General features: G+C 36.2%; 1 protein-coding gene across 5 annotated transcripts in view; it reads left to right on the top strand.

The window, feature by feature from the left end:
• LOC120631390 (1-phosphatidylinositol 4,5-bisphosphate phosphodiesterase) overlaps positions 1-14,497 on the top strand; it is a 99,916-nt gene extending 85,419 nt beyond the window's left edge. For all 5 annotated transcript variants that reach the window (XM_039900932.1, XM_039900930.1, XM_039900933.1 and 2 more), the window contains 5 exons: positions 4,133-4,310; positions 9,587-9,790; positions 11,461-11,617; positions 13,332-13,421; positions 13,905-14,497. In XM_039900932.1, coding sequence (XP_039756866.1) covers positions 4,133-4,310; positions 9,587-9,790; positions 11,461-11,617; positions 13,332-13,421; positions 13,905-13,973 — 698 coding nt within the window. In that variant the 3' untranslated portion in view covers positions 13,974-14,497. The remainder of the gene's footprint in view (positions 1-4,132; positions 4,311-9,586; positions 9,791-11,460; positions 11,618-13,331; positions 13,422-13,904) is intronic.

The raw sequence follows: 14,497 nt of genomic DNA, 5'->3' as shown, positions 1-14,497 counted from the left end.
ATTTGTTTCGCGGCGTATTACTGTACCATTATACTGTACACTGAAACAATATAATTACAGAGCAAAAAAACTGCTTGTGTTAAAGATAAAATTCGCCCACCATATTCAGTTTCACATATATCAATTCCCTTCGAAGTTATAAGATAATACATCGTACGCTGGCAAAAGTGCCGACGTTTTCGATTAAAAGCCTTTTGTAAAAGCTTAAATTCGTCCACAATTCTTTAAGAAGCTCAGTCAGCAGAGCTTACATCATTAGCAACTCTGATACAAGTGGAATAAGGTCCACTTTACGTCACAATGTACTTTCAGTAGTTTTTAACGACTCAACGATTGCGATTATGCAAATCTTTATAGAGTCCCGTACTCCTAGAACTAGATTACATACGTCGATGATTCTCAAGCAAATATTTTTAATTAACAAACCAATGAAACGGTAATACACTGATGGCAGCCTCTGGTGCCGCAGATGTTCATTTAATCATATAACATCAGTTGACCTTGCGTGTTTGTACATAATGTATAAAGTAAATTTTATTCATAACATTTGCTTGTAACGTGGACCTAATACCATCGAAATAAGGCTCATAATTCAAGATATTAAGTTTTACTAAGTACATTTATTATGGCATTTTTGGCTTCCTTCCTTTTGATGCTCAATGTATTATTTTTCCATGATTAGCTGTATATTAATCTGAAAGTAATTTTGGTGGCCCACCAGTCTCCCGCGTGCAGTTATTGCTAAGCCCGTGACTTGTACTATACAATCTGGCATTTGCCATCTTTCAAGCGCAGATATTAGCTGGAGCAGTTGATAGCACATACGCATTTCTTTACTACTCAAAAAAACTACATATAAAAGTATTATAATGTTTATCAGTGTATAAGTGTTAGTCACAAATGGCCGGCAATTTTACAAGTTCTAGTTATTTTTTTGTGTAAATAGAGGATGTGGAAAACTAGAGGTAAGCTTCAATAATTGCTAAAAAATGTTAAAGTGCCATAATAATTTGCGCAAAGAGAAATAGCGATGCTTATTAACATAATTATCAAAGCAAACGATAAACCTATAAACATAATATAAATTTTCTCTATAAAGTTTCTACTTTCAAATCTTGATTATGAGATAAATATTTATCTGGCCTTCGACCTTTTATAATGAATTTGAGAAATGAAATACATATATATAACGTAGCTAGCGAGAATAGAGTAAGGCATGACTCGCAACATGAACTGTTGCAAACTTGACCTTCCGGCAATTTTCGAAGAAAGAGATATTAAGTAAGTTTACCATACGATGCGTTACTTTGCTGTCTTAAAAGTAAGCTTATAAGTCACTCAGTGGACACTAAGAGATCGGAGAGCGATGTTTGAGGTATCTCTAAGGGAAATCGGATATGAGAACAGTATCAGCTTAGCGTCAATTGAGATAGTCATGACTTGCAAAATGCACTGTTCTAAAGCTTGGTTTTCCGGCAAATTTTTGAAGGAAGACATGTCACAAAGCTTAACATACTCGTACGATGCGTTGCTCTGCTGTCTTACAAAGCAAGCTTGTAACTCACTCAGTGGACAATCGAGAGATCCGAGGGCGATGTTCAAGGTAACTCTTAAGTGAAATCGGAAATGAGAAGGTCCGTAGAACACAGACTTAATGACATAGCACTTTACTGCAATCTCATCTTATGGTAAATGATGTACTAAGATGGTAGGGGGCTAACTTGTGAGGGAGTATTGCAGTTATATCAAACCTATATCGCCATCAGTTTTCACACTACATCGTATGAGAAAGCTAAATCGCTTGGCGGCACGCCTTTGTCGATAGGGTTGTAACTCGCCACGACCGAAGTGTCCCACCAGATAAAATAGAGTTCAACGAGCTGTGTGATGCTAAAGTTGGTACCAAAAAGCGGGCATATAGCTCGAAGAAACGATAGACGTCGAGGTCTCAAAACACCGAGAAAACGCAGCGTTTGTAGAAACAATAAAGTGATCAGACAGCAGCTTATAAATCGTAAATGTCTGGACACAAGCGGAACAAGGCCATGAATTATTAAAATCCCTACAAAAGACTTATTTCAAAAATTACCTACCCATAACGATCATTCATTGGTAACATGTAAAGGTAAACGCAGCGTTGGTTGACTCCCAAGGAGGTGTACAGATGACTTATTTATTTATTTATTTATTTATTTAGGAAAACCAACCGCTAATACATTTTTTCTTGTCCAAGTTTTTACGTTGCGAGCTAAGTGAATGTTCAGCTTATTACAGGTTTTCACAACGTTTACAAATAATCTCAAAATTAATTACATTTTATATATAACTGCATTACAAAATAAATGTCTAAAAATATTTTACTAATTAATAGTGTTAAAAATATAAATAGAATTAAAATTAAAATTCATATTAAATTAAGAATTAAATTTAAAATTAAATTTAAAAGAAAAAAAAAATTAACATCAATGTCCAAGTTTAAGCTTATTAAATTTTGAATATTTGATGACTTAAAACGAGTGGCTGGGAGCCGCTGGAAATAAGCGGCCCATGACCGTGGATTTTGTAACTCTCTACAAAAGACCCTATGTCCAGCAGTGGACTTCAATCGGTTGAAGTGATGATGATGATAAACGATCATTCACATACACACACACATAATGATACGGTTTTAACGTCAAATAGTGTTCCCGTAGATTCGATAACCTTGGAAAGCGGTTGATAAAAGTAAATCACACCGATCAAAACATGATATTTTGGGAGTTGATGTTTATCTGTTATGAGTGCTGAAACCGAAATAGTTTTGATCAAACATTATATTACATTAAAGTACCTATTTGCGTAGATCATACTATGAAATAGGTTTAAAGTGATGGTCAAAATACTTTAATTTCTGAGGGGACACGGGGGATAAGTTTATAAGTAAACAAACTTCGATGATTGCCCGGTGGGCTTGACTTCACTTTTGGGGGGCTTTTCGAATCCCACGCACCTCTAACTTTTCTAAGCTATGTGCGTTTTAAGTAATTAAAATATCACTTGCTTCAACGGTGAAGGAAAAATCGTGAGGAAATCTGCATGCCTGATAGTGCTCGATAATATTCTCAAAGGTGTGTGGAGTCCAACAATCCGCACTAGGCCAGCTTGGTGGACTACGGCCTTTACCCCTTTTCATTGTGGGAGGAGACCCGATACATTTCGCAAACGATATGCAGATGACACTAATTTGTGACCAATTCTTGTAAGTCGACTGTTTAAATTCACTTTTTGTCTATATAGACTAATATGTTGTTAATTTACAAATTAATAACAAATAAATATATTGTGAAGCTACAGTAAGTATACATATTTCTTTAAACTTCTCGCGGAAGGATTCGACTATGAAAACACGCAAAATAAACCAGCCTAGCTATTTCAATGTCAGTAATCTGTTGTAATTTTTCTGGCTGAGTAGGCAGCCTAGCTACCCGCTAATGTATCTATATGGGCACCCGAGAAACGACCACGATACCTAAATACTTTACTAAAATTGTCCACGTTGTAAATATTTCAAGTAAACCAATCAACAATCAATAATAAGTAAACCAATCTTTGTCAGAATCAGTCTCGCATTCATAGGTGAACATAAAGTTTCCATTTCATTTCATCTATCTCTCTTCTTCTATATATATATATAAAAGAGAAAGTGCGTGGGTATGTGCCGTATAGGCTCCGAAACGGCTGGACCGACTTCAATGAAACTTTCAGGGAATCTCCGGATTGACCTGGCGAGTAATCCTGTAAAGTTTGGTGACGTTCGGAGCACTCCTATTTTTAAACTGTCAAACTGTCAAATACAGCTTTTATTTACTATGATGATATTCTATTGTTGGGTGTACATGGGTGTAGATAATGATCTTCACCCGCTCGAGAAGAGAATAGAAGAGAATGAATACGGAGAGAAATAAATGATTTAATATATTATGAGACTTAAATTAAAAATTTAATGATGTAAGTTTATTGTTTAAATAAAATAAAGCAAAATCTAGCCCGGCGAAGTGGGCTGGGTACGCTAGTTTCATATAAAAATCAAACTTGTTAAGAATGCAGTCTCAAAGATTTCTAATTCTTAAATCGTTCTGTTTTGTAATTCCAGAGCCTCTCGTCTTCGAGCCGATCACAGTGGAGTCTCTAAGGCAGGAGAAAGGCTTCCTGAAGACTGGCAAGAAGCAGCAAAAAGACTTGGATGTGATGAAGAAACGTCACGCCAAAGAGAAGATGACGCTGCAGAAACAACAGTGCGCCGCTTTAGAGAAAATGATTAAGGGGAAAAAGTTAGTTGACTGGATTATATATTTTAACTAACTGTGTCTCGCGACTTCGTCCGCGTATAAGTCAACCTTAAACATTACACATATGGAGTCGCAGATTTTTTTTAGAACTTTTAAAGATGAACGACTTTGTCACACATGTTTTTATCAAAACTTTAACCGTTTACGCAGCGAACGCATGGGAAGCTCTCAAAAGTAGAAAAATCCCTGATTTTGAAACATTTTTCATTAGTACTATGCTCCTATTGCTCTTAGCATTATGTTATATAGCCTATAGCCTTCCTCGATCAATGGGCTATCGAACACTGAAATAATTTTTCATGTTCCTGAGATGAACGCGTTCAAGTAAACAAACGAACAATCTCGTCAGCTTTATATATTTTTATGTATTTATATCCTTAGTATATTTTTCTTTATATATTCGTATGTAGTTATTTGAATGGACGTTTATAATACACCACCTATTGTTTCTCGCTCTTGTTGTCCTCCTAATCCTAAGGTTGCCTGGCAGAGATCGCTTCTAAGCGATAAGGCCGCCTTTTGTATTCTACTCCAGTCTTTGTGTTTCTCTCTATTCGTCCTTTATTTTCTATTATGTATAAATAATACGATATTGCATAGTAACACGTTTATTGAGCTAGGTAGCAAAACTTGACAGTTTATACATGTGTTAATTAAACTACCCACTTGGTTTTACTTTTGTTAAGAAAAGGTAAACAAATGATGTAGATACTTATATATGACATACCTTTCCCCCAAGTATGTCATGTAAATTAACTAAAGTTTAACAATTTAAATCAAGAAATCCACAGTACACTATTAAAAATATAACATAAAATTAAACAAATAAAGTAATCAATTTAATCATTATTTTCATTAAAACAACTGGGTCTAGAATATGGAACTTTAGAATGAACATTTCGTTTAGTTCTGATCTTCCCCCCTGACGTTTCAATTTCAGCTGATTTAGGTATTCCTAACATCTCTTCCCATTTTTCTGCACTTGGTATTTCAATAATAGGATCATTTTCTGACTCTTGCTCTGATCCGCTTCCTAAATCATTATTCTGTTCATTTTGATCAATCTTATCTTCCTCGGTCTCTGCATTACTCCTCTCATTGTTGTTTCCTCCAAGTATGTCACTTGTTTTCTCTCTATTTTGTACTTTAATTATTTGATCTATATGACGCCGTAAAACTGCACCATCTTCAGTTTGTACTCTGTAATTAGATGGGCCATCTTTTTCGAAAACTTGACCAGGTAACCATTTTGGCCCGTTTGTGTAATTTCTGTACATTATTTTTTGTCCCACATTAGTTTCTCTGTTTTTCTGTTGTGCATTATTTATTATTTGACCTTCAACCTTTTTATACTGCAGGCTATCAGGGTGCAAAGAATCTAAGACCGTGCGTAGGCGTCTATTCATCAAAAGTTCCGAAGGGCTTTTATTTGTTTTAGAACACGGAGTCACCCTAAGACCTAGTAACATATTTGGAATTTTTATTTCCCATGATCCATCCATCTTCCGAAGCTTTTCCTTCACTGTCTGTACCATCCGTTCTGCCAAGCCATTAGTGGCCGGGTGATAAGGTGCGGATGTCACATGTCTAATTTTGTTAGATTCTAAAAACAATTTCATTTCTGCGGACACAAAAGAAGTTCCGTTATCTGATACCAGGGTTTCACAAATACCATGAGTAGCAAATAAGTTCCTTAAATGACGAATCACTGATGCCGAGTTAGTACTATTTGTCATTAGCACTTCAGGCCATTTAGAAAAAGCATCAACTACTATAAGAAAAGTTTTATTCATAAATGGTCCTGCAAAGTCAATATGTATTCTGGACCATGGTCTTGAAGGAACGATCCACTCGTGTGATGATCTTGGAGGCATATGCCTATTTTCTAGACACCTAGTGCAATTATTTACTAATTCATTTATATCATCGCTCAATTGTGGCCACCACACATAACTTCGGGCCAATGCTTTTGTGTGCACAATTCCATTATGCGTAGTATGCAGCATGCGTAAGATGGTTTGTCGAAGAGGTCGTGGTATGACGACACGACAACCTAATAATACACAACCATTTTGTAGAGAGAGCTCTGATCTATGTAACCAATATACTCGTAAATCACGATCGTTAACTTTGTTTGGCCATCCGCTTTGTAGAAAGTGAACAACTCGGGAGAGAGTTTGATCTTTCTTCGTTTCAGAGCATATCTCAAGCGCGGTAAAAGGGAAATCACTAAGATTTTCCGCCATCAGTAGTATTTCATAGAGAGGTTGTTCCTCTTGATCTGGTACAGGTAGCGGCCATCGACTTAAACTGTCTGCATTGCCGATTTCAGTTCCTGGTCGATAAGCAATGCTATAATCGTGCGCAGTTAATGCTATTGCGATTCTTGTCAAACGAGGTGATAAAATACATGGCATTGGCCTTTTTGGATCGAATATTCCAAGTAGGGGCTTGTGGTCGGTTATCACAGTAAAATTCCTCCCCGCTAAATAATTGTGAAACTTTTTAATGCCAAACATAATGGCAGTCGCTTCTTTGTCCAACTGTGAATACCGTCGTTCGTGGGAATTTAATGTCCTAGAACTCATTGCGATCGGTCTTTCTTGTCCGTTTTCCATCACATGCGATAGCACTGCCCCAACGCCATATTGTGAACTATCACACGTAAGAATTAGTGGTTTGTATAAATCATAATGAACTAATGTGGTTTCAAATGTAAGCAACTGTTTAGCTTTATTGAATGCATCTCGTTCCCGTTGAGTCCATAGCCATGTTTGAGACTTATCTAGTAGTCTATGTAATGGCTCAAGTATAGTTGCCTTGTGGGGTATAAACCTTTCATAAAAATTATACAGTCCTAAGAAAGCCTGTAACTCCTGGACATTCTGTGGTTCTGGCGTCTTCACTACAGCTTCTATTTTACTTGGAGCTGGGTGGATACCTTCTCCATTAATCACAAAACCTAAAAATTCTACTTTTTCTTGAGCAAATTTACATTTGCTCTTGTTAAGACGAAATCCAGCCTTTTGTATCCTGTCTAGAACAGTTTCAAGTCGTTGTTGCATTTCCAGCATTGTAGGACCACTTACAATTATATCATCAATTAAGACTGCCACTCCTTGAACTCCTGCTAGCAATGCTGTCATGAGTCTCTGGAATATTCCAGGGCAGGCTTTGACTCCAAAAGGTAACCGATGTACGGAGTAGAGACCCTTGCATGTGTTTAATGTTAACATTTTAGCAGTGCTGTCTTGAACTTTCACTTGTGTGTATGCTCTATCAAGGTCTAAGGTTGTAAAGAACTTCGCACCTGCAACTGTAGCAAATACCTCATTTGCTGTTGGCATGGGGTAGGTGTCCGACTCAGTTGCTTGGTTGACAGTACTACGGTAATCTCCACATAACCGAATGTCTCCAGACTTCTTTATTATTGTCACAACAGGTGTTGCCCATTCTGAATAAGATAAAGGCCTCAGTACACCTTCAGCCACCAAGCGATCAATTTCCTCTTCAACTCTAGCCTTGATAGCATATGGTACTGGACGAGCCTTGAAAAACTTAGGTGTAGCACCAGGTTTGAGATGTATGGTCACTGGATCTCCCCTAAATGTGCCCAGTCCATCCCTGAAGATGTTGCTGTATTTTAAAATTGTCTTCTCAATGTTCACAAGATCATTGTTAGCTATAACATTGATATTCAATGCGATATTCAATGGGCCCAGCCAATCCCTTCCCAGAAGATTGGGGCCCCGACCCTTTGCTATAATAACATTTAGTGAACATTTGATGTCTCTGTATTGAGCTTGTAGTTTAGCTTGGCCAAGTAAGATTACAGGTGTATCTGTCCATGTACGTAGAGTAAGGTTCACTGGTTGAAGAGTTATATGTTGGTTCTGATGTTCTATATTCTTCCAAGTGCATTCATTTACTAATGAAAAACTTGCACCTGTGTCTACCTGCATCACAACAGGTATATTCTCCAATGATACTTCAACAACAAATGGTAATACTTTGGTTTCACAGTTAATGCTGTAAATACCATTCAAGTGTGTATCTGTGTGTTCATCATTTGTGAAATTAATATTTCTCTTTAAAGATTTCTTCTTTACCAAGCAAATCTTCTCAATATGGCCTCGCTTCTTACAGAACCGACAGGTGGCATTTATAAATCTACATTCACCACCATGACGATCACCACACCGAAAACATAGTCGTGTATTTGATCTAGTTTGTACTGCATTTATGTCCATCTCTTCCACTGAGGAGCTTTGAGTTGTTGTTGCTGCTGCACAGTTTGTACTTGTGCTGCTATTTTCTGTACCCATAGATGAATGAATCATATGGTAGTCTTTTCCTGCAGTCTCTGCTGCTAACATGGCATCAATAACATCTTGATAATGCAGGTTATCTTTTTTCAAGAGTTCATACTGTAGACGACGATCTTTCATACCACACACAAGCCGGTCACGTAGCATCCGTTCTAATTCCATAAAATTACATTTTGAGCTAATTTTCCTCAACTGTGCAATATATTCTGATGCATTTTCATTAGTATTCTGGTTCCGTGTGTAGAATTTATATGACATGGAGATTTCATTTGGCTTTGGGCTATAATGTTTTGTTAAAATTGTTTCAATTTCAACAAATGTCACATCACTAGCTTTCCTTGGTGTAATCAAGGCCAAAAGAGTCTCAAAGACTTCCGCTCCACACACAGTAAAGAAATTCGCTCGTTTGGCGCCGTCTAACATGATGCCATTAGCCTCAAAACAAAACTTTAACCGGTCGATGTAATTGTCCCATACATCCGTTTTTTGATTAAATTCATTAAATTTCACTGATTTGTGGTCCATTTTAATTAAATTTTCGCCTCGTCGCCACTATTATGTATAAATAATACGATATTGCATAGTAACACGTTTATTGAGCTAGGTAGCAAAACTTGACAGTTTATACATGTGTTAATTAAACTACCCACTTGGTTTTACTTTTGTTAAGAAAAGGTAAACAAATGATGTAGATACTTATATATGACATTTTCCTAACTCTGTAGTGGTGTACAAATATGTAGAGAGTTTAGATAAAATAAAAAGTACTTAAAGCTAGCCAAAACGTATATATGACGCAGTCCTCCTATACGAGTAATATGAAAGTTTTAGGGTAGGCAGTGCTTTTGTGCATGTATGAAGTGCACGCTGATATGACGTATATCGATGTGACCATGATTACGATATTAAGCTCTATTTGGTGTGGTATAGCAAGGAGCAGTTAAGCGGCGACGCGGCGTTCCGCTCTCTGGTAGGCGAGCAGGCGGGCGCGTGGGGCGAGCTCGTGCGCAAACAGCGTGCGGAGTTGTGCGCGTCCGCACGCACAAGGCTCCACGAGCAGCGAGACATGCTCAAGAAGTTCTGCGAGCAGGCGCAACTGGCTCAAATGAAGCAGCTAGAGGCCAAGCACGAGAGGTGAGTGGGCTAGTGGGTGAAAAGCATACGGGCATCCCGCGAGCCAGTTTTCTTTTTTTTTGTTATCACCATCTCGCAGTCGAGTTAATGTTTAGCTATTTGATTGTTTAGATATATCAAGGACACTAGCAATACTTATAATAAAACTGTAACTGGAAGATTTCTGTACATTTAATATATTTTGAAAATTTTGATTTGGGGATGCTTTATAACCGATACTGAGCCCAAAACAGATTTTTATTTAATTTTTGTCTGTCTGTCTCTCTGTCTGTCCGGGCATCACGTTAAAACTACTAAACGGATTTAAATAAAATTTTGTATAGGGGTAGCTGGTATTCCGGGTCAACATATAGGATACTTTTTATCCCTATAAATAAGTTTCCTCCGGGAATCGGGATGAACATTTTTATCAATTTTACTTCGCTCCGTTAAATTTAAACCGATTGCACAGAACACATTTCGCTCTGCACGTGTGAAAAATTCAAAAATACAAAATTCATTTATTTCAAGTAGGCCCAGTTTATAACCACTTTTGGAACGACAAGTCAGTCTGTATGTAGTGACTCTACCACCGGTTCGGAAGGCAGATTCCAAAATTGTTAGAAACTGCATTTAATTACTATAATATAAAGGATTACATGTATGATAAAGAAGCTTGGATATGAATTGCTCTAACTTAATAGCTAAACATTAACTCGACTGTGAGATGGTGATAACAAAAAAAAACCTGGCTAAGTTTGTTGTGGGCTGTTTTACCAGGGTGCGTCTGGAACCCTCCTAGCTTTAGTTTTAAGTTAACGAATGCAGTTATAACCATCACCAACATTAGTGTAACATGTTAAATGTATAAACGCTTCATAAGTGCCTGCGATAAGGTCTACATTAATAAAACATTTTTGAAATTATTATAGTAGTAGTAGAGCATTTTTAAGCCATTAAAATATCACTTGCAACTGTTAAGGAAAATATCATGAGGAAACCTGTATACCTAAGAGCTCTCCATAACGTTCTAAAAGGTGTGTTGAGTCCACTAAGCCGCACTGGACCAGCGTGGTGGACTACGACCTTAACCTCTTCTCATTTTGGAAGGAGACCCGTGGCCTGTAGTGGATGACCGGTGGTGGGTTGGTATGATGAGCTCATTTTGTGATAGCGCGTCCGGGGAAGTACCGCCATGCCGGTTTGGTTGCCGGTGAAGTGCAAAGTGGTGCTCTGTTTTTAGACGACGGTTTTCGAGTTCTGAGAGTAAAATTTGACGATGCGCGCGCTCACCGTCACAAAAACCGACAGCCTACGATAGCTATATTCAACATTTTAGGTTTTCAAAAAATGTTACCAACAAAGTAAAAGTAAGGACATCTACGTTTTTCGCGTGATAACTGACAACTGTATTCACGATATGTATTTATTTTGTGATATTTAAATAAACTTTATTTAACTAGATAATGCGTTATACTAAACCTTCCAATGTATAAAATACCTTTTTTCTACTGTCGTTTTTTTTTACAAACGTAGAATGAGTCTAAAGATAATATTTTTGATAAGATTTTCACCTTGTTACCCCAAAGAAGTATAACTTCTAAAGCGTGTACATAAGTATAAGCACGCAAAGTTTTATTAGATTGACTATTGACTATGTGATGAATATTTTCTCTGTCGAAACTCTGCAGGGAACTGAAAGAGATGAACACCCGGCAAGCCAAGATCAGCGTGGAGACCAGCAAGGAGGTCGCGAACGATAAGACGCTGAAGACCAAGCAGGAGAAAGACCGGCGGCTGCGTGAGAAAAAGCAGAACAACACCAAGAAGTTTATGGACGAACGCAAAGTACGTTATCTTCGGCCTAGTTTAAAATCATGATACTATAGACGTTCCTGAGTAGATAAATGTTGTATTACAATAATATAATCTTTATTAAACAAAACATTAGTAGTTATAAACAAAAAGACGATATAAACAATCGAGTTACTAGAAACGGACATAAATTAGTGATATCTACATATCGTCTGAGAAAAGTACAGAAATCTTTTGTGGGGATGGGTATATGCTTCTATAACATGATATCGAAGGTAATATTAGGTCTACCTTTACCTAAATTTAGACAATATATTAAAACACGTTTAACCAATCGTGGTTACTACACGACCGATGAATTTCTTAACGACAAGGCTGCTTTCTAGGGACAAGGGATTTCCTACCTTAGGGGTCAGGATTCCAAAGATTTATTGTACTGAGTTTTTGTTTCCAATAAATATTTTCTATTTCTATTTATATACCACTCCGCTCTCACCTCACACAAAACAGAAATTTATAAAGATTGTTATACTAGAGTAAGGGTGCGGCCTATCACTTAGTGATCTTTCAAAAGCAACCTAAGCGTAAGAAGCTATCAGTTAAATGAAAAGTGGATGGTACACAAAGTAAAGACAAATAAAGCTACATAAACAAAACCAAACCTACATACTAAATTTATATAAGAAATACACAAATTTTTAATAACTATAAATATTAAACTACAGATTATATACAATGTGTAAATCGAAACCAAAATATTAGTTCACATGCTTTAGAGGTACATTATTTATTGTCTCTGAAAGTTATCTGTGAAACCGGAACGCTAATAAAACAGGTACTACTGTCACTTTATTAGGTAAGCGTCGCGTAGCGTATGTACTATGCGCGTGTTGGTTTTTTATCTTCAATAGGGTTGTCATAAGTAAACACTTAGAATGTTATAAGGTGATTCAACAGTATTTCGTAATTCGGTTACACGTTGTGTATATTATATGTTATACCTACACATCCCTTAATTACATAGATAAATAATAAATTTTCGGAAGGTGTATTTATATTTAAGTAGTAAGTATATATACTAGGGAGGCAATCATAACCTAGTGGATATCGTCAATATACAATATTTATTATTGGTTTAGACTTCATTTTCTCTTTTCGGAAACCCGATTCGATCCTCACGATAAAACCATTAGTTTTCGGAGTTACAGGCGTTTTAAGCAGTGATTTAACAGAAAAGGAAAATATCTTAAAATAATATTAAAAACCGTGTGTGTACTTATGCACACGCGTTAGAAGTAATACTTCTTTGGAGTAACAAGATAAAAAGCGTTTAAATTTTTTTTATTTGTCGCCTTATTCTACGTTTGTAGAGAAACACTACACTAACAATAGAAAAAAGGTATTTTATACATTGAAAGTTGTATTATAACCCATTATCTAGTTATCTCATTATCGTACAACCAAGCTTCACTCAAAATGTTTGAAATTTTTGTACAATTAAATCATTAATTGATTCAATTGTATCCGGTGATACATTGAGTCCGCATATTTTTACAATTGAATGTGTTCACTGTCAAACCTTTTTTCAAAAAAACTAAAATGTTATAGCTATAGTCATATAGCTAATTTTAGGGTGACGGTTTTTTTTGTGTACGCATGCATTGTAAAAATTTACCCTAACGCGCTGAAAGAAGTATAACTTCAAAAAGTGTTTTAAAGTATAATCCAACAGACTGTTCTGTTACAGACACAAACCATTAAGCAGAATCGCGAAAAGGACAAACTGAAGGCAACCCACGATAAACAGATGGAGGAGTTGTCCAAGGACATTGACAACGTGAGTACAATAATAACGACAAGTAGAATATAAACCAAATATTATTTCTTCAATAGGCTCTAACTGTGCCCAAAGTGGCCCAAGTGGCCCCAAAAGCGGTGGCACTTCTGTGAGTTACCAACGCGGCCTGGTCTAAGAAGCCCATACAAAATTAAGCCAGTTATTCTTTTTTTTATCAACCTACCCATTGGTAAAATTGTTAAAGAAGCAATCTGGTTAGAGCAATAATACACACACTAGCTTTTTTATCGTTTACTTACCAATCCTTTATACTATATTAGGACTTTTCTATAAGCTTAAGTTTAATAGTAACCGGTTGTAAAATTGTTCTTTATAGGACTTAAAATATTAAAAGTCCTACATATCACAAGTACTATTATAGGTAACTATTTAACATATACCGTCAATTTTTACTATAAAAAATATGATCGAAACATTGAATGCAGTGGACGGTAATTATACTTTTTATTTCGTCCCCAACAGCTGATCGAGATGTACAAAATGGAGGAATCAGAGTTTGAGATGGCGAGCAAAACAGAATTCTTTGCATGAAAATACCCGGACATTGCTCCGTTGCTCGAGCAATTGACTTTAAATTAATGACAGTGAAGTGATCTCTTTAATATTACAACTGTAACTCTACTGTAAATTTACGTAACTTAGTAAGTAGGTAAATCTTATTTATTTGTATGGAAATTTATTTTTAAATGCCTACTTTTGGTATCCATCTCTTAAACTATAAAAGGTTTTACGAGTGCCAAAGTCGATGAGGTTAAATTATTATTGGTAAAGTTTTAAAAATAACTTTTGCCTTAAAATACATATTCTAAACTCGACGAACATTCTTTTTTGTAAAAAATTTAACATATATTTTTGTAATCTAATCATTAAGGTATTTCATTTGATACCAGACTTAATACATTTTTCTCATGTAGATTTTCTATCATTTGCATATTTTTGCATACATACAAACATAGACTGTAACATAAGTACAGTATAACCCTTGATTTGCCGTAGTTGTAAGAACACTATTCTGTCGAAACAATATTATGTTTTTTAAATGAAATAATCCTTAA

Source organism: Pararge aegeria, chromosome 18 (assembly GCF_905163445.1).
Source record: "Pararge aegeria chromosome 18, ilParAegt1.1, whole genome shotgun sequence".
Classification (NCBI taxonomy): domain Eukaryota; kingdom Metazoa; phylum Arthropoda; class Insecta; order Lepidoptera; family Nymphalidae; genus Pararge; species Pararge aegeria.
The sequence above is the reverse complement of the archived record's forward strand: the minus strand, read 5'-3'. Positions and strand labels throughout refer to the sequence as shown.